Source organism: Lepidochelys olivacea, assembly GCF_965140295.1.
Source record: "Lepidochelys olivacea isolate rLepOli2 genome assembly, chromosome: 5".
Lineage (NCBI taxonomy): Eukaryota > Metazoa > Chordata > Testudines > Cheloniidae > Lepidochelys > Lepidochelys olivacea.
The window spans coordinates 5,962,376-5,982,689 of NC_140415.1; the positions used below are offsets into that span (position 1 = coordinate 5,962,376).

A 20,314-nucleotide genomic window follows, 5' to 3' on the forward strand; every position below is an offset into this window, starting at 1 on the left:
ACTTTGCTACGCACCAGAGTCACTTAGAACTTCAAAGTGTCAGCAGGGGCAGATCTCTGATCCTCCTGCACTAAAAGCACTGAAGCCAACAAAAAATCTCCGTGAGGTGGTTTGACTACAGAGCCTATGAGACACTGCTGAGCAGTTCTAATTCTGTCCATTAGAGGGCACTCGCACCTACACGTGAGCCAGATCATTGTAATACAAAACAGGGATAATCTAAGGTGTTTGTTGGCTTGTGCCTTGTGTAAAAGATTACGAAGAATTAGTGAGGTTCTAGGAACATAACCAAGGTGTTCCATCTCCATGGGGACAAACTCTACATTGAGACGTGCAGAGTTTGTTTTGACTCATAGCAGAAATGCAAATCTGTGTAACGTCACAATTGCCCTGGTATTTCATAGTGCAAAGATGAAAGGTTTAAAAAAAAAAAAAAAAAAAAAAGAGAGAGGACTTTCAGGCTAGTGGTTCCTTCATTGGTTTGTTTCTCTTTAACCAAATGATCTGAGCTGTGAGGGAATGAAGGGAAGGTGGTAAGTTTCAAAGGGTAACTTAGTTCTGTGCAATGAGACCTGGTCTCGCAACAGGGACTCCATCTGCTGCAAGCCGAAGTCAGAGAGCAAAATGCTGGAGAAAATTAAGAAAGGGCTCACAATCAAAAACAGAACAGTCAGGGAGGCGCTGGCTGAGGCCTTGGGGACATTCCTCCTGATGGTAAGGAAGAGTGAAAGTGTGTGTGTGTGTTTGTGCGCACATGGCTGATGTGTACATTTCTCTAGTGAGCTGCAGGTTCAGCAATGTGCTGTTCTCATTCTGTATCCCCTTCAGAGCCTGTAGCGCTGGCAGGTTATTAATGGTTAACTTTAAGCTGTGGTTATCATGTCTGGCAGTTTTGTATGAGCCTTGAGAGTCTATCAAAATGCTCCAAGGGGAAAGAGACAAGACAGAAGGTAGCAGAGGCAGAGATCAGGAGATTGAGGAATGGAGCAGCCTGGGAATGAAATGACCGTTCTAATTCTCTTCTGTGAAAGAACAAACAACATATTGTAAATGACAGCAAACAGCAGCTAATCATTAGCAAAAAGCTGGGTATGTCAAGGTGGCACCTGTGCTGATTCTCTCTCTGCACACATAATGGAGGTCAGTATTATTATCCCCACTAGACAGATGGAGAAACTGGCAGAGAAGTGAAGTGTCTTGTCCAAGAGGACAGTGAGCCAATGGCAGGATCTGACCACTGGATTGGGGAGCAGACCTCTTGCCTTCTAATCCCAACTCTGATTATTACTACTTCTTAAAATCTTCTCTGTAAAATGGGCACAATAATATTTACCCACCTCCCAGGCATGTTGGGGGTTAGTTAATATTTGTAAAAACCCACTGAAGATAGAACACATTATCTGATGATTGTAATTATTGTAATTAAAGCAAATTAGGAATTAGCCTCTGGTTGCTTCATCCTAGCAAATGTTGATCTCCAGATCACGCAAAATCTCCACCCTTGTTGTTGATCATGCCTGGTTTTGGTGTTACTTCACACACACACAGTAACATATAAAAGAGATATGAATAAATTGTTTTGTTAGGATAATGCAAATTTAACATAAGGATAATGCAAAATACACCAAAACACATAACAGGTCTAGATTTCTAAAAAAAAATATAAATTAGAAGAAATGTATTTAATTTAAATTGACTTTTGAAAAGTAAGCCATCATGGGGTAAGAGGGAAGTCCTCTCATGGATCATTAACTGGTTAAAAGATGGGAAACAAAGGGTAGGAATAAATTATCAGTTTTCAGAATGGAAAGAGATAAATAGTGGTATCCCTGAGGGGTCAGTACTGGGACAATTACTATTCAACATATTCATAAATGATCTGGAAAAATGGGTAAACAGTAAGGTGGCAAAATTTGCAAATGATACAAAACTATTCAAGCTAGTTAAGTCCAAAGCAGACTGCGAAGAGTTACAAAGGGATCTCACAAAACTGGGTGACTGGGCAACAAAATGGCAGATGAAATTCAATGTTGATAAATGCAAAGTAATGCAAGTTGGAAAACATAATCTCAACTATACATACAAAATGATGGGGTCTAAATTAGCTGTTACCACTCAAGACAGAGATGTTGGAGTCATTGTGGATGGTTCTCTGAAAATATCCAGTCAATGTGCAGCGGCAGTCAACAAAGCAAACAGAATGTTGGGAATCATTAAGAAAAGGAGAGATAATAAGACAGAAAATATCATATTGCCTCTATATAAATCCATGGTACGTGCGCACCTTGAATACTGTGTGCAGATCTGGTCACCCCATCCCAAAAAAGATATATTGAAATTGGAAAAGGTACAGAGATGGGCAACTAAAATGATTACAGGTATGAAACAAGAGGAGAGATTAAAATGACTGGGAATTTTCATCTTAGAAAAGAGATGACTAAGGGGGGATATGATAGAGGTCTATAAAATCTTGACTGGTGTGAAGAAAGTGAATAAGGAAGTGTTATTTAATCCTTCACATATCACAAGAACTAGCAGTCACCCAATGAAATTAATAGGCAGCAGGTTTTAAAAAAACAAAAGGAATTACTTCTTCATACAACATAAAGTCAACCTGTGGCGCTCTTTGCCAGGGGATGCTGTGAAGACCAAAACAATAACAGGATTAAAAAAAGAACTAGATAAATTCCTGGAGAATAGGTCCATCAGTGGCTATTAGCCAGGATGGGGAGGGATGCAACACCACGCTCTGAGCGTCCCTAGCCTGTTTGCCAGAAGCTGGGAATGGGCGACCGGGGATGGATCACTTGATGATGACCTGTTCTGTTCATTCCCTCTGGGGCACCTGGCATTGGCCACTGTTGGAAGACAGGATACTGGGCTAGATGGACCATTGGTCTGTGACCATTCTTATATAAAAATTAATTATAATAATAAAAATGTTTAGTACAGAAACTCCCCAACATAATGACCTCTCAAGATAGCAACGATGTGAGATAACAACCTTGGCAAATAATGCACTTTAAAAAATATTGGCCTACTAGGAAACATATGTATGTACGTTTCCATTCCCAGTCACAAATCTAGCATTCTGGAGCAAAGTCACTAAAATATAGTCCAACAAACAAATGTTTATTTAACGTGCCCCTCACTTTTCCCTCCACCGCACGCCACTCACCGGTGTTGTCCTCGGTCAGTGGAAACTCAAGAGTTCAGAGGTGCTTTCACGTGAGTTCACCTCCCAGGTGGGGGGCAAGAAGGCACCTTGCTCATTCCCTCAGCTGCTCACTGTTCGCTCTGGCCACTGTTGTTCGTTGTGCCACTGTTCACTCCATCGCTCTGTTGCCAACGGCCCTGCGCCGTCATCTGCTGCCACCTGCCACTGTGACCTCTGCGAGTTGGTCTCTTGAGGTTCCACCAGTTCTCAGTGATTTCAGCCGAGCTCTCAGTGGGGAACCTCGCTGCTAGTGAAGTCTGGGCTGTCTTCGGCAGAAACACTGTCCCCACAGCAGGACTAAGCACTTAGATCTGATTATCAGTGATTTCAGCTGCAGTGGTCACTTAACAGAACATAGAATCATAGAATCATAGAATATCAGGGTTGGAAGGGACCTCAGGAGGTCATCTAGTCCCACCCCCTGCTCAAAAGCAGGACCAATCCCCAGTTAAATCATCCCAGCCAGGGCTTTGTCAAGCCTGACCTTAAAAACCTCTAAGGAAGGAGATTCTACCACCTCCCTAGGTAACGCATTCCAGTGTTTCACCACCCTCCTAGTGAAAAAGTTTTTCCTAATATCCAACCTAAACCTCCCCCACTGCAACTTGAGACCATTACTCCTTGTCCTGTCCTCTTCTACTACTGAGAATAGTCTAGAACCATCCTCTCTGGAACCACCTCTCAGGTAGTTGAAAGCGGCTATCAAATCCCCCCTCATTCTTCTCTTCTGCAGGCTAAACAATCCCAGTTCCCTCAGCCTCTCCTCATAAGTCATGTGTTCCAGACCCCTAATTATTTTTGTTGCCCTTCGCTGGACTCTCTCCAATTTATCCACATCCTTTTTGTAGTGTGGGGCCCAAAACTGGACACAGTACTCCAGATGAGGCCTCACCAATGTCGAATAGAGGGGAACGATCACGTCCCTCGATCTGCTCGCTGTGCCCCTACTTATACATCCCAAAATGCCATTGGCCTTCTTGGCAACAAGGGCACACTGCTGACTCATATCCAGCTTCTCGTCCACTGTCACCCCTAGGTCCTTTTCTGCAGAACTGCTGCCTAGCCATTCGGTCTCCAGTCTGTAGCGGTGCATTGGGTTCTTCCGTCCTAAGTGCAGAACCCTGCACTTATCCTTATTGAACCTCATCAGATTTCTTTTGGCCCAATCCTCCAATTTGTCTAGGTCCCTCTGTATCCTATCCCTGCCCTCCAGCGTATCTACCACTCCTCCTAGTTTAGTATCATCCGCAAATTTGCTGAGAGTGCAGTCCACACCATCCTCCAGATCATTTATGAAGATATTGAACAAAATCGGCCCCAGGACCGACCCTGGGGCATTCCACTTGACACCGGCTGCCAACTAGACATGGAGCCATTGATCACTACCCGTTGAGCCTGACAATCTAGCCAGCTTTCTACCCACCTTATAGTGCATTCATCCAGCCCATACTTCTTTAACTTGCTGACAAGAATGCTGTGGGAGACCGTGTCAAAAGCTACAAAAAAACAAAGCTACAAAAAAACAAAAGACTATCTATGGAGCCTAATCAGCTCTGTCTTAAAACAGTGGAGAGGGGCAGGTCAAATCGTACCTGGGACTCAGGTAGACCGTCAAGCATAACACCTGTCCCCACCTTCTCTTTTGATGCCCTCAATCAGCACAGGCTAAGTACAGTTCTACTGCCCTTTACTCAGACAATAAGAATAACAACATTGCATTACCCTCCTGCTCCTCCCTTCCCTTCCCTCCCCGCCCCTCCCCTGCCCGCGCATTCAAGTGATTTGTAACCCAACCCAAGCCAAAATCTATCACTTGGGCAACAACAGCTCTGTTTGCTGGATACCTAGGCAGATTAGGTGTGAATGTAAATACAATCTGGTCCTAAAGCCTTTCCCTACAGCCCCCAGCTCATCACTAGCTGTCAGGGAGAGCTCATTTAGACTTTGCTTACAAATCATCATTTGAACTTATTAGGTTGGCCAACATCACCAAAATGAATGCACTGACATGGTCATAAAAAACAACAGCTGTATAAGGAAGCTAGTCTATATTCATACTCTTTCAAATCTGTTATACTTTTTCAGATATACGTATTTTATCATACACGTTATATGCTTTTAAAGTATGTATTAATGTTTCAATTTCAATTCAAATTTCCAAATAGTCACTAAATTGGCATGTAACTAATTCACAAAACTGGGGGGGGGGGTGTTGAGGAAATTCGGGGGGGGTGTAGGGAAATCACTGCGCATGACTCTTTTCCTCTGCATCAGTTCTTTGGTATAGGTGGGGTTGCTCAGGTGACATTAGGAAAAGGAGAATTTGGGAAGTATCTGAGCATCAACTTGGCATTCGGAATTGGCGTCACTATGGGGATTCATGCAGCCGGCGGCATCTCTGGTGAGTAAGACTGTAGGACAGAAATGAAATGTACTAGTACGAGGATTATGGGGCCGTGCATCCTGTAGTGGCCAACTATCCAGCCCAGTGAGTAGTGGCAGATTCCCCTAGGGACACTGGATATAGCCTAGTGAGTGGCATGCATGAAGCTCACTGGAGTCTGTATAAGTGAGCCAGAGGTACAGCTGAATGGTTAGGTTGCCTCCTTTACTCTTCTGGGCCTGATCCTTCGAAGCACTGAGCACCCTCAGCTCTGAGGCACTCAATGGGAGATGCTCAGTACCTCCTGGGAAAAGGAATGGGGCTTTGCAGGCAGGCCAAAGCACAGTGAGTGAATGGCTGAGGGGAGAGCCTTGTAACATACCTGGGTGCTGAGAGCCTGGAAAGTGCAAATGTTGAGTGGAGGAAGCTCCATTCCTCTAGGAGCAGCGTGCAGCAAGGAGCCTCAGCGCTGGAATCTCCACCAGTGCACAGCTCCCTGCTTCTGCGCAGCTGGCCCTGTGGTTCTCCTGCCTCTGCCCAGAGCTCTGGGATTCCTTGATCTAGAGATGATCCCACATGTTCATTCCATGATGGTGCTGGAGGGTGTCTGGGAAACCCCACTCTCAACAGCAGCGTTTGGGGAAAACTCAGCCAACCACAGAGTTTTCCTCCCACAGCGAGAGGCCATTTCACCCCACGGTGATTCGAAACCAGAGAACGTTTCCATGTTGCCCAGTTTAAAATGCTTCTGGAAGTGCAGAAGTGACACCATCCCTGGCAGGCAGTCCCTGGAGAAACAAAGGGATGGCAACAAGGAGACAGATTAAGGAACAGCTGAGACAAAGTTAACCGTAGAGCGTCTAGTGAGCCTTACGTGGCACTGATATTACCCACTGCAAAGTCAGTGCTCTTCCTCTTCTCCTCTGGTCACCTATTATATACAAAGTGTTGCCAGTGAAAGTACAACAGCTTATGGCTTATGAGTCTGATACACACACGGGTGCATATTGGGGATGGTGGTTCAGGGGAATAGTATCATATCTTTCTTATGTTTGGTCAATCTTTCCTTTCCTCTCTAATCTCTGCATTCATCTGCCTTGACGAAAGAGACTGGGACCCATGCTGGCAGGAAATTAAAGCAAATCTGTGGTCTTAATATTACCATTGAGGGTTTTTGTTTGTTTGTTTTTTAGATTTGAGGGGAAAGAGAGATTTCCAGGGCTGGGGGTAGGGCGGGTGTGCTGGAAATGAAAAGAAAATCTCTCCTGCATTTGAAATCTGCTCTTGGTCTTACTGTTCATGTGGAGTTTAGCAGATCTCCTCTAGTGAAAATGGGCTGGGTGAAGGGGACTTCTTTGAGTGCTTGCTCATGTCGATTCCATTGTAGGTGTGCATGCGCCCTTGTGTGCGGCCGTCGGAGACTTTTGCCTTAGCGGTGCCCATAGGGCCAGCTTTGGGGCCCTCTGGAGTGCTGTGCTAATGGCACAGTATATCAGGCGCTGCCAGCCCTGCATCCTCTCAGTTCCTTCTTACCGCCCTTGGTGGTCAGTCGGAGCGCCTCTCTCCCTTGCTTCGCAAGTGGTCAGTGGTTTATCATCTACAGGACCGGCTCTAGGCACCAGCAAAGCAAGCACATGCTTGGAGCGGCACAATTCCAGGGGCGGCATTCCAGATGTTCTGGTTTAACTTGGATTTAAACTTGGAGAGTGGTCAGTTTGGATGAGCTATTACCAGCAGGAGAGTGAGTTTGTGTGTGTATGGGGGTGGGGGATGTGAGAAAACCTGGATTTGTGCAGGAAATGGCCCAACTTGATTATCATGCACATTGTGTAAAGAGGTGTCACTGTGGATGGGCTATCACCAGCAGGAGAGTGAATTTGTGTGGGGGGGTGGAGGGTGAGAAAACCTGGATTTGTGCTGGAAATGGCCCACCTGATGATCACTTTAGATAAGCTATTACCAGCAGGACAGTGGGGTGGGAGGAGGTATTGGTTCATATTCTCTGTGTATATATAAAGTCTGCTGCAGTTTCCACGGCATGCATCCGATGAAGTGAGCTGTAGCTCACGAAAGCTCATGCTCAAATAAATTGGTTAGTCTCTAAGGTGCCACAAGTACTCCTTTTCTTTTTGCGAATACAGACTAACACGGCTGTTACTCTGAAATCTGATTCCAGCCACCCTTTGCTCTCGGAGCTTGGGGTGGCAAAAAACCTAGAGCCGGCCCTGCTCATCTAGTTTAGCCTTCTGCTTTATCTGTAAATAGTTTTAATCGTTGTTAGTTAGTGGTTAAGTACCTGTTAAGTGTTTAATTAGATAGTGTCCCAGCAGGAACTTTGTCCCTGGCAGGGCATGCCCCACTCTCTGGGTTTTGAGCCCTGCTCATCGTGTAACAGGCCTATGTCTTCTGCAGTTTCCACAGTATGCATCCGATGAAGTGAGCTGTAGCTCACGAAAGTTCATGCTCAAATAAATTGGTTAGTCTCTAAGGTGCCACAAGTCCTCCTTTTCTTCAGGCCTACGCCTGTTAGTGATCCGCACGAGAGTTGTCTACAGTGCCTTGGGGAAACCCATATAAAGGAGCCAGAGCTTTTGCCAGAACTTTTGGCTGTGGACACAAAGAAAGCGCGACATATACCTCAGGGCACTCCTGATGCAGGCTGCCCTGCACCCAGCTGTGGAGCCAGAGCGGCCCGATACGGCACCCAGTGCTTCAACTTCGCTGGTAGCGCACCTCCGGCACCAGGGTCCTCCCGACACCGATCCCCGTCGCTGGTGCTGAAGAAAAAGACTAAGGCGGCGGCACTGGCCAAGCCCGACCAAGGGGCTTTGGGCAAAGGACCCTGCTCGGGCCGCACACCCCCTCTGGACCCGCTAAAGAGCTTGGCTGTGGGGAGGTTCCTCCCCTGTAAGGACCTGCCACTGACTCTGTGGAGCGGTACAGGGCTGCAGCCGACCCCGCGTGTGGCAAAGGAACCGGCTATGGCTCCCCGTAAGGGCAAGCCCCCCACCAAGGCCTCGCAGAAGTGAGGCGAGCGCCAACAGTCTCCGGGGCTAAGACAGAGCCTGCTTTGTAACTATTGTTCTTCGAGATGTGTTGCTCATGTCCATTCCATGACCCGCCCTCCTGCCCCTCTGTTGGAATTGTTGGCAAGAAGGAACCGAGAGGGCGTGTGCCCTACGGGTACTGCTAAGTCTCCGACGGCCATTCACGTAGGCACATGCACACCTACAATGGAGTGGATGTGAACAACACATCTTGAAGAATAACAATTACAAAAAGGTGAAAAGAAAAGGAGTACTTGTGGCACCTTAGAGACTAACCAATTTATTAGAGCATAAGCTTTCGTGAGCTACAGCTCACTTCATCGGATGCAATCAGTGGGAAATACAGTGGGGAGATTTATATACACAGAGAACATGAAACAATGGGTGTTACCATACACACTGTAAGGAGAGTGATCAGGTGAGGTGAGCTATTATGAGCAGGAGAGCGGAGGGGGGAAACCTTTTGTCGTGATAATCAAGGTGGGCCATTTCCAGCAGTTGACAAGAACGTCTGAGGAACAGTGGGGGGTGGGTGAGGGGAATAAACATGGGGAAATAGTTTTACTTTGTGTAAGGACCCATCCACTCCCAGTCTCTATTCAAGCCTAAGTTAATTGTATCCAGTTTGCAAATTAATTCCAATTCAGCAGTCTCTCATTGGAGTCTGTTTCTGAAGTTTTTCTGTTGAAGAATTGCAACTTTTAGGTCTGTAATCGAGTGACCAGAGAGATTGAAGTGTTCTCCAACTGGTTTTTGAATATTCTAATTCTTGACGTCTGATTTGCGTCCATTTATTCTTTTACGTAGAGACTGTCCAGTTTGGCCAATATACATGGCAGAGGGGCATTGCTGGCACATGATGGCATATATCACATTGGTAGATGTGCAGGTGAACGAGCCTCTGATAGTGTGGCTGATGTGATTAGGCCCTGTGATGGTGTCCCTTGAATAGATATGTGGACACAGTTGGCAACGGGCTTTGTTGCAAGGATAGGTTCCTGGGTTAGTGGTTCTGTTGTGTGGTGTGTGGTTGCTGGTGAATATTTGCTTCAGGTTGGGGGGCTGTAAGAGGCTAAAGTAAATCCATTTTGAGACTGTGAGCTCCTTGGGACAGGGACTGTGTCTGTCTTGCTCAGTTCCTTTGGGTATAACTGTAATCTAAATAATGATTAATAACCGTGAGAATGTGCTTCCCAAAGCAGGCCATATCCCAGAGCTAAGCTGAAGACCTTTCTGGCAGGTTATTGCTCAGATGTATCATGTTCTTGCCTTTTCGGCTTTGCACCTCAGGCCTTCCACTGTGGCTCTCACTGGGAAATCCCAGGGCTTGTCATCCCCTCCCTGTACCTCAACCTTTTACTTTGAAACGAGACATAAGGCCCGATTTTAGAGTTGCGGAGAACCTGCAGCTCCCAGTGACTTTAGGGGAGGTTAGTCTGCGCTGCCCTGCTTAGGGTGTGGCCCTCGGTGCTTGTCATCACTTAACTTGTGGCTGCAGGTAGGAGTGGAACAGCACGTGGACTGCAGAGCAGAAATGCTCAGCCAGTGTGTTACTTCTCAGAACTCAGCATGCGGCTGTGATGGGGCCTGAGACACCATTGCCCTGCACCTGGTGTTGTCATTTACATCTGTGGAGAGTGATAGCAAGTGGGTGTAAGTGATTTGTTTTATAATGTGCAGGGCATGAATCAGGGCCCACTGAGCCCATAGGTCTGTTCCCTGCTGCACTCACTGTGCTGGAAACGAATGGCAACTTAGCAAAGCATGGGAGAACTTCTCAAGCTCCCTGATGCGTGGGATGGAGCAATGAACTAGCTCACGGGCAGCACAGGAGCTGGGACGCTGGTGCTTTCTTCCTCACCAGAGCCAGAATCCGGAATGGTAGCATTTTGACTTGCTCCCCGCAGGCGTAAATGACAACACAAGGTGCAAGGCACCGGAGAATCAGACCTGCTAGAGGCACCCCTGCTATTTCCTGGAGGGGCTGGTGGATATAAGCCTTTGAATTCTTGGCACTTGGTGTCTTGGAGCAGAGGTCCAGGGTTCTAGTCTCAGTGTTGACCATTAACTATGGGGCTATGGAGTTGTTGTGCTGCCATAGACACGTTATTTATAAAGCTGATGTAATATATATGTGTGTGTGTGTGTATTTATACATGTATATGTATGTTTTTAAACAGGAGCCCATATGAACGCCTCAATAAGTGTCACACACTGCGTCTTAGGAAATCTTCCCTGGAGAAAGCTGCCAGCGTACATAATCGGCCAGTTCCTGGGGTCCTTCTTGGCAGCATCCCTAGTGTTCTGCATGTACTATGGTACGGTTGCTTTTCCAACGTTATGGTAATTGCTGGGAATGGATTGGTTCTCTTGCTGTTCCTGATCCACAAAGGAGATGAGTCTTCTGCAGCTCCCAGTGAGGGATGTGAACCTGTGGTTCACACTGTAGTCCCTGCAAAGCTGAGTCTGAATTTGATCCCTGGTGATAACCACACTGTTATGTTTGTCCTTGAGTATATTCCTGTCTATATTAGATTTATATAAGGAGAGCGCTCTTATCTGCCTTGAGATCTCTGATCATAACCAAATAGAGAACTTAATTCTGTCCCCTCCCACCCACCTCCAGCAAGCCCCTGACAAGAGAGATGGGCTTTGCACTGTAACCAAAAGGCCAATAGAGTTCAGCTTATTCAGACCACCTTAAGGAGCAAATTCTACTGTTCTCAGCTGAGAATGCCTGGCAGCAGCTTCCAGACAACTAAGTCTTGGGACCATTAATTTGAGTCCTCCACTACCTCATCTATTGTTGTGTCTTGGGGGAGAGGGCCATCTCTTGGCTAGCCATATAGGATATGTCTACATTGCAATGTAAGCCCAGGGTTGGTAGAACTGAAGTTAGCAGGCCCTGGGTTTGTTAACCTAGGGCTTGAGGCTGAATTTGTAACCCCAAGTTAGGAAGTGTTGAACCCCAGGACCTAATCCTGGGTTCCAGCATTTACACTGGATAATGCAAGCCTGAGTCCAACCACCCATATCCCAGACTTCCTCGTGCCCTCCCCAACTGTGGCTGCTCTAGCCTCTTGTTCATGGTGCAGCATGGGAAAACTTGACTGTCCACCAAACTTGACTGTGCAGAAGACAAAGACAGTCAGCATGGGGGATACTTTTGGTGGACTCCCAGATGGGGCTTTATCTATAGTGCAAAGCAATAGGGCATGAACTCTGGGTCCCAACTTGACTCATGCTCGAACCCTGGGGGGTCGTGGGACTCTGGGTTAGCATAATTTGTGTGTAGACAGAAGGAAGGTTAGGCTTGAGCCTGAGTTCAAACCCTGGGCTTACACTGCAGTGCAGCCATACCCATATAGCCTTCTAGATCGTAGTCAATAGCTTGAAGTGCGCCCAGGAAGGCAATGCATTTGCTGGAAAGCAGGTGTCATGTAGTCCCATTGCCTAAAGCTGCCTAGTGGTCAGGCAGCTGCATTTTGAGCCAGCCGATGCTTTCAAAGGTTTGCAAGTGCCACCCCAAGAGTAGCACGTTGCAGGCAGGCCTACTAGGAGTCCCAGGGGCTGAGGTTACTGTGATGAGGTCTGGATCCCAAAGGGAGGGGTGCAGACTTAGCAAAGGAGGCAGGCGGACATGGCCTGCTTTTAAAAACTACTGAGCAGCTATAGGTGCCGTTGACCTCCACTGGGGTGTGGTGGGGTGGGGCTCAGCCCCATTGAAAATCTGGACAAGAGGGGACTTGCATTTATTTTACTGTGAGCAATTCCCAGGAAGGGGAGCTGCTATGAGCCAGCTCCGGCATGTCTGAAAATTCTGTAGGGGAGCAGAGAAACAGCCTCTGTTCTTCGCAAAGGCCCAAGTGCTTTCCTCACCACCACCTGCAGAGCCCACATCCAAGCCTCTACATGTCAGAGAGGCACACAGTGGGGGCTGGGAGCCTGTGATCAGGAAGAAGTTCTCCTGGGCAAAGTCTCAGGGAAACAAAATATCCATGAACTCGCTTCCCTGGAATAGGAGTGGCTGCTTGGCCATGTCTCTTTCCCCTCCTCCCCTCTGTCTTGTGCCTGTCCTGACTGCAATCAGTGTGTTTGTATTTAGTCAGGGTGTGATCATCCTGCTCTCCCTCCTCAGTTTGCCCTCATCACCACAGTCTGAGGGCCCCGTGTGGGCCAGCGTCAGCAGCAGGGTTAACCCCATGTCTCCCCTTTCTCCTAGATGCGCTGTGTGAATACTCCGACGGACACTACATTGTGACGGGACCTAATGGCACAGCTGGGATCTTTGCCACCTACCCTGCTCCGTATATGACTCTGCTGGGGGGATTTGTAAATGAGGTCAGTGCCCAGGATTTCTCTGCCATGTCACGGATGTGTTTGGAGCACAGCTGAGGTCACAGCTGCCTGGCTTGGTGACTAGGTGCTGTTGCAGGTTTAATGCAGAGGACTGTTATTGCTAAGCAGCAGTAGAATGCTCAGCACTGTAAAAGACACGTCAGCTGCCCTGCTGAGTGTACAGTGGAGGATGTTTGGCTGCGGCACAAGGGACTGAATTTAAAGGTGACTAGCTGAAGTATTGTGGCTTAACTGGCAGGTGGGTGCACGTAAACAGAGCGCCGAGGAGGGTGGTGGGAGCTTACTATTGGGGAATGAACGATCAGTACTGAAGCAGAGCTCCGTTTGGAGCGCATTTGTCTGTTCCAACAGGTGACTGCTCTGTAAGGCACTTGATCGCTACTGGGACTATTTCAAGCTCTTTACAGTTTTTTGTTTCTTTTCTTTCAAAAATTATTTCCATGGTCCACAGAATCACTGCTGAAATGTACCAGGGGTTAGGAGAGCATCAGCACCCACTCATACCCTGCGGCAGTGAGGGAAGGGCAGAGGCATATGGGGCTTCCCTGCTACCTGTGCATCATGGAGGGGTCTCTGAGCTAGTTCTGAATAAGCTGGTGGCGAGAGTTGTTGGGAAAAGGCTGATCTTGTGACTTCAGCCCCATGGAGGAAAAGCATAGGGAGAATTAGGTGTCTGGCGTGAGGCTCCCAGAGTGGACCCGGAAGGGGTGAAGTCTGGAGGATCAGCTCTCCATGTGCTGCACATTTATGACTAACTTTCCCCCTTTCCCACTCTTCATTTAGCATGTGGCTCCTAAAGCAGTGGCCTCCGGCTGTGGGAATATTGGTGATTTGTTTTAGCTCATGCTAGCAGTCAGGCTGATGCTTGGTTGTATGTTATGGAATGGTGATTGTGTCTAGGATTACCTGAAGGTTTAGGCCCTGCTTGAGTCCATGTGAGTTACGGGAGCACTTCTCAGGATCAGATCCTAAAGACCTTTAAGCCTCTGTTCATGGAATGACATGCAGAACATCATTCCTTCCCTTCAATGTTGTCTCTGCTGTGATGAAATTACCGTCATGCTGTCTCCACTGAGCTGTGCAGTAATTTGGCAGCGCTGTAGCCGTCCTGCTCTACAGGGGCGTTACTCACCTTGCTGGCATGTGGAATTCATGTAAACGATGTTCTTCTATTGTTTGTGATTCATCTTCTGTTAGCAGTTCTTCTGCTGTGGATTCCACTCCAGGCTTCTTGTTGAAGACTCTCTATTTGTTTATTTATTTCCAAACATAAGCCAAAAATTCATGTCTTGTATATCTGGGTGAAGGAGCCTCTGGGGTTCATCAGGGCCATAACTTGGGTTGCTGTTTCCCTGCTCTGTGACCCCACTTCTTTGTGTGGGCGCAGCATCTCCACCATGCTATGGTCAGAACTACTTGCCAACATTCTCATTCAAGGCAGAGCCCCCTGCCCTGCCAGGAACTGGTCAGAGAGGCTCTGTGAGTTTGGCTGCAATGCTGGTGACTGTGAGGGTGAGTGCATCTCCCCAAGATGTGTTTTGCTTGCATTAGTCCAAGAGGTGAGAATCACAAGCCTTCCTCAGATCCCAAATACTCTGGCCATGGAGCACAGTTCAGCTCTCACGCAATCACCATGACTGCAGTCCACCTTAAAAAACCTTCCCTGGTTCTCTGTGTAGGGATCCAGGGAAGCCCGACCTGTGCGGGACAGCAGCAGGAAAGCCACTTCACAGTGCAGTTTCCTCCCTGTTCCACTCCCAAGGGCACTGCAGGGTACGAGCTCCTGCCTGATTGAGGGATGGGAGAGGGTGGAGTGGCATTGTCACGCCATCCACCTTGCAGAGCGTGTGGATTAGTTACTGATAATCTGGCCTGTGGTGCTGTGGAACCCTCCTGTATGTAGGGTTCTGGGCCCAGAGTTCATGTCTGCACAGTTCCAGCAGGAGCTGCCCCGACAGTGGGAGCAGAGAGAACCTGGGAGCCAACAGGGGATCACAAGGAGCCAGAAGCTCCACTGATCTTTGTAAGATATGTCATTTTGGGGCCAAATCTGCTCCTTCTTCCACATGGGGGATAACCTGATTTAGGAGGGACAGAGGAGTGTAGGGCCCTCTAATGCATTCTTCAGACAACGCAGGACCAATTCCCTCCAGCTCCCTAATTATCGCTAATGTGTCACCTGGTCTAATATTAAATGTCTCTAAGCTATTCCTTGGTTTCATCCCATACCTTCTAGTTACAATTGCCTCCCTTCTCCCCACCATGCCTGTGGAGCAGGAGGATCTGGGTTCTGTCCTGCTGAAGTTCTGAATGGCCATGGTATGTAGCATAGTGACAGCTGTAAAATCTCCAGGTGTCCCCGGATTTGTTCTGTCTTCTAGGCAATGCAGAGTATGTCACTGCTGCAGAAGAAGATGAATGACAGTGAGAGCTCCTAGTAACGACAAGTCTTCAGCTCCCATTGATGTGTGTGTAGAATGGCTGCAAAAGGCAGAACCTTGGGCAAATTCTCACCAAGTTGGGAGGGTCAAATGCAGTAATCTCCAACTGAATCCTAGCCCAGGATGGCTGGGATGCTGTAGGGCTAGAAATAGGAACGTTGTTCCATCAGAAAGGGGAAATTCACAGCTTCCCAACTGGGTGCAGATCCCTGGAGTCTTGCCCTGAGAAGAGGCTGAGATAACGGATGTGAAAGTCATGACACTTTTACATGTAGAAAAGCTATTTGGGCTCATTGTTACAGGTTTTTATGGCTCCCTCTCAGTCTGGTAAAAGTGGACTCAGAATAACTAAGACACTTTGGTTTAGAGATGGAGGGACATGAAAAATAGTTTATACAGACACACGTATAATTATGTTAGTGGCTATTGTGCTGTGGACACACTCATTTGGAATGGGGCCAAGACCCTCTGTTTATTTCGCAGCAGCTGGCTGTGACCAGATACTAACAACTTCTGGTTACTCCCAGCCTTGGCCAGATTCAAAATGGTGACCTGTAGATGAAATGCTTCACAACCCATCTAGTCCATGGATAATGTATCTTTTCAAATTGTCAGTCAGCCAGGATGAGAGTGGTCTAGCCTAGAAACTGGAGTGGGCATCATGCCTAGTAGTCAGAGTGGGCATGAGTATTCCAGAGCCAAAGCCAAGGGTCAAATGAGATGGTAGGAACTGGATACCAGAGCCAGGATTAAGCCTGAGTCAGTAGTCAGAACCAAGGGTCAAACTGGAGGGCAGGAACTGGAGTCAATATGGGATCAGGCAAGGATGGGTTCAAGGCAGGAGCAGCGGGAACCAGGTAATGCAGGAGCACGCTCCAGTATGCATGTTGAGAAGCCAGTGAACTGCTGTGGTTGCTGGCTTAAGAGCCAGCCTGCTGGCCCCTGCCGCTAATCAGGTGGCATGACTAATCAAGCAGCTGCTGCAGGTCAGTTGTCCTGACGAGGTTGCCTGGAGATTAGCTCTGCTGCAGGTCCTGATTCCTCACTCTGGGCTCTGCTCCTTTCACATGTTCCAGTGATTCCTTTTGGCCTTGAGATGCACTTCTCTACTGACCTGTGCTTTCTCCCGATCCCACAGTTCCTTGCCACAGTGGTGCTCATGTTGTGCATTCTTGCCATCTATGACAAGAAGAATAATGGAGCCCTACAGGGCACTCAGCCTGTGATCACTGGGCTCCTGGTGTTAGTGATCGGCATGACAATGGGAATAAACACTGGATATGCAATAAACCCCTCCAGGGACCTGCCTCCAAGGATCTTTACTGCAATAGCAGGCTGGGGAATTGAAGTCTTTAGGTAGGTTACCTTCTTTCCTTTTACACTGTATAGATCATAAATGTGTGACCTGAAAAATGTGTTAATACAAGATAAACTCTATTAACCCTTATTTAAAAAGCACTTTAAGGGAGAAACTAATCTCTGACCAGTTAGAATCCCAGTACGCAGGTTGGTTCCCTACTCCAGTGAGAATGCTGCTGTCATAACCATACAGCTAAGGGTAGTGTAGAATTCCTCCTTACCTGTAAGGGGTTAAGAAGCTCAAATAACCTGGTTGGCACCTGACCAAAAGGACAATGGGGAAAGAATATACTTTCTAATCTTGAAGTGGGGGGGAAGGCTTTGTTTTGTGTGTTCGCTTGGGAAGCAGAGAAGCATCAGGTCAGAAAACTCCTTCTCCTATAAGCCATCCTAAAAGTCTCTCATATTAAAAAAATTGTAAGTAAAAGCCACGCAAGGCATCTTAGATTATCTTTTGTTCTGCTTGTGAATTTTTCCTGTTTTTTGTAACTTCGAAACTAAGCCTAGAGGAAGTTCTGATGTGTTTTTTGAATCTTTTGTTACCCTGTAAAGTTATTTTCCATCCTGATTTTACAGAGGTGATTTTTACCTTTTTTTTACATAAAATCCTTCTTTTAAGAACCTGACTGATTTCTCTATTGTCCTAAGACCCAGGGGTTTGGGTCTGTGATCACTCTGTAACCAATTGGTTAGAATATTATTCTCAAGCCTGCCCAGGAAAGGGGGTGTAAGGGCTTTGGGGGATATTTTGGGCGAACAGGAACTCCAAGTGGTCCTTTCTCTGATTCTTTGTTAAATCACTTTGTGGTGGCAGCGTACCCTACAAGGGCAAAGAATTTGTGCCTTGGGGAAATTTTAACCTAAGCTGGTAGAAATAAGCTTAGGAGGTCTTTCATGCAGGTTCCCACATCTGTACCCTAGAGTTCAGAGTGGGGAGGGAACCGTGACAGCTGCTCTTTCATATGCCACAACATTCACCCAGCATTCTGACCGGCTGGCACAGAATCTAGGTCCAATTCTGACCGCTTTGTCTAACAGATTTTAAAATAGTAGCTAAGGGCGAGCCATCAAATAATCAAAACACATTTCAACAGCACCGGGATCTACTTGGAGTGGATGTGGATACAAGCAAATGCCATTCACAGTGAGATTAGTGACATTCACACATTGTTTCAATGTATGCCAGCATGCAGATTGCAATTCCCATTACAGCAAAGATGGTTGTGCGGTGAAGCAAAGGACTCAGATCTGGGTTCTACTCCTTATGCTGAAATAGGCTTCCTGTGTGACCTTGGGAAAGGCATAGACCTTCTCTCGTTCTTATCCATCTGTAAAATGTTGATATTACCTGCATACCTTAAAGGCTGTTCTGAGCCTTAATTCATCTAGGGTCTGATCCGTAATCTACTGAAATCCAGGAGAATCTTTCCATTGATTTTTGGAACGAGCCCTTGAAATCTTTGAGATCCTGAGACAGAAAACTCTACAAATGTGCAAAATAATATCATAGCTCTCCTCCCTCCAGTATGAATGCATTCTGTGGGGGAAAATAACTTTGCTAGATTAGAATTCAACTCTGTAGCAAAGACAAACTTAGCTTTCCTAGGGGAGAATATGGCAGCAAAGCAAAGGGTCTGATTCACTGGAAACCTGTCCTGTCTTTTCTTTTAGGGCTGGAGATTACTGGTGGTGGGTCCCACTTGCAGCTCCAACACTGGGAAGTCTTACTGGTGCCTTAGCCTACAAACTCCTAATTGACTTTCACAATCAGACTCCACTGGAAGGCGGAGATGGGAAAGGAAAGGAGGAGTTGCAGACTAACCAGGTGTGATGTCCAAGTGTTGCTAGGACAAAGCTGGAAAGGAAAGTTCAATCAGCCACACGACTTCATCACTGGATTAAGTGTTCAACCCTGCATTCAGTGAACTTCTGTTTTCATACCACTAATTAAATAACACTCAATAACTCAGTGGATAATGTCCAAGGGACATCAGTTGTACCTGTAGTTATTTACTCACACAATCTGTAGGTCTTAAAATGGAGGAAAGGAGGACTTGTGGCACCTTAGAGACTAACCAATTTATTTGAGCATGAGCTGTAGCTCACGAAAGCTCATGCTCAAATAAATTGGTTAGTCTCTAAGGTGCCACAAGTCCTCCTTTTCTTTTTGCGAATACAGACTAACATGGCTGCTACTCTGAAACCTGTAGGTATGAGTGTGCAGATCACGGAGTGTCCTATTGTGTATCTCTGTTAATGCTACTACACTGAACTAATAGCTGCTCATGAAAGGTTGTCACCCACCCTCAAAGCCAAGACATTTGGGGCAAACAAGGGCTGGAGTGAGGACAAAGGGCTCTTAAAGTCCCTGGTACAGCTGGGGGAGGATTCCCTCAGCACAGTAACCACAGTAAACAGCCTTGCAAGGACCCCCTTAACTCCTGGTGTAAGGGGCCTGCCAGGGACAGGGATAAGGCTGACAGGAACCTGTTAGGAGTTGGGCAGTAGCCCTGCAGAGATTCTGAGCTGTGTTGCCACACACAGGGCTGTCTCAGTTACAGTGGGGGCCAGGGAACAACCTAAAACTGGGATCAGGATTAGCTTAAAGCCATCTTAGGCCACTCCCTCACGGCTACCTATTCTGTGCTGCACCTCTTAGAAGCACAGCAAAGACTCTTGTCCTCGGTCGTGTGTGCATGCTCTTTAGGGGATCTGCTATTCTTCAAAAACCACTCATTTTGGAGGAAAATATTAAAATCTTTATTAAAATACATCACCCTTCACTTATACAGTGCTTAATACGTACAAGGGCTGTACAAACACCGAGTAAATAACCCCCACAACACCTTGTCATGTAGTTTGATATTATACAGTTATGCAAGCATGTTAGCAGTTAGACACACCCCAATGTAAAGAATCATTGCTTGTTTTGAGATGGTGCCCTGGATTTTTCTTGACTTGTTTCTTGACTTTAGCAAAGCTTTTGACACGGTCTCCCATAGTATTCTTGTCAGCAAGTTAAGGAAGTATGGGCTAGATGAATGCACTATAAGGTGGGTAGAAAGCTGGCTAGATTGTCGGGCTCAACGGGTAGTGATCAATGGCTCCATGTCTAGTTGGCAGCCGGTATCAAGTGGAGTGCCCCAAGGGTCGGTCCTGGGGCCGGTTTTATTCAATATCTTCATAAATGATCTGGAGGATGGTGTGGATTGCACTCTCAGCAAATTTGCGGATGATACTAAACTGGGAGGAGTGGTAGATACGCTGGAGGGGAGGGATAGGATACAGAAGGACCTAGACAAATTGGAGGATTGGGCCAAAAGGAATCTGATGAGGTTCAATAAGGATAAGTGCAGGGTCCTGCACTTAGGACGGAAGAACCCAATGCACAGCTACAGACTAGGGACCGAATGGCTAGGCAGCAGTTCTGCGGAAAAGGACCTAGGGGTGACAGTGGACGAGAAGCTGGATATGAGTCAGCAGTGTGCCCTTGTTGCCAAGAAGGCCA

The 20,314-nt window shown here is 47.0% G+C and overlaps 1 protein-coding gene across 1 annotated transcript; it reads left to right on the forward strand.

Annotated features, from left to right (window-relative positions):
• The first annotated feature begins 468 nt into the window (after window positions 1–468).
• On the forward strand, window positions 469–18,775 carry LOC311520456 (aquaporin-7-like). The gene is made up of 6 exons (XM_084627908.1): window positions 469–714; window positions 5,492–5,618; window positions 10,828–10,965; window positions 12,870–12,988; window positions 16,586–16,803; window positions 18,478–18,775. Exons 1-6 carry the CDS (start codon window positions 625–627, stop codon window positions 18,635–18,637), a joined length of 852 nt encoding a protein of 283 aa, XP_084484034.1. The 5' UTR covers window positions 469–624; the 3' UTR covers window positions 18,638–18,775.
• Window positions 18,776–20,314: the final 1,539 nt, after the last annotated feature.

Coding starts and splice junctions, on each gene's coding strand:
- LOC311520456 (XM_084627908.1), top strand. CDS start 625: ATGCTGGAGAAAATTAAGAAAGGGCTCACAATCAAAAACAGAACAGTC. Junction 5,619..10,827: donor TGCAGCCGGCGGCATCTCTG/GTGAGTAAGACT, acceptor GTTTTTAAACAG/GAGCCCATATGAACGCCTCA. Junction 10,966..12,869: donor AGTGTTCTGCATGTACTATG/GTACGGTTGCTT, acceptor CCTTTCTCCTAG/ATGCGCTGTGTGAATACTCC.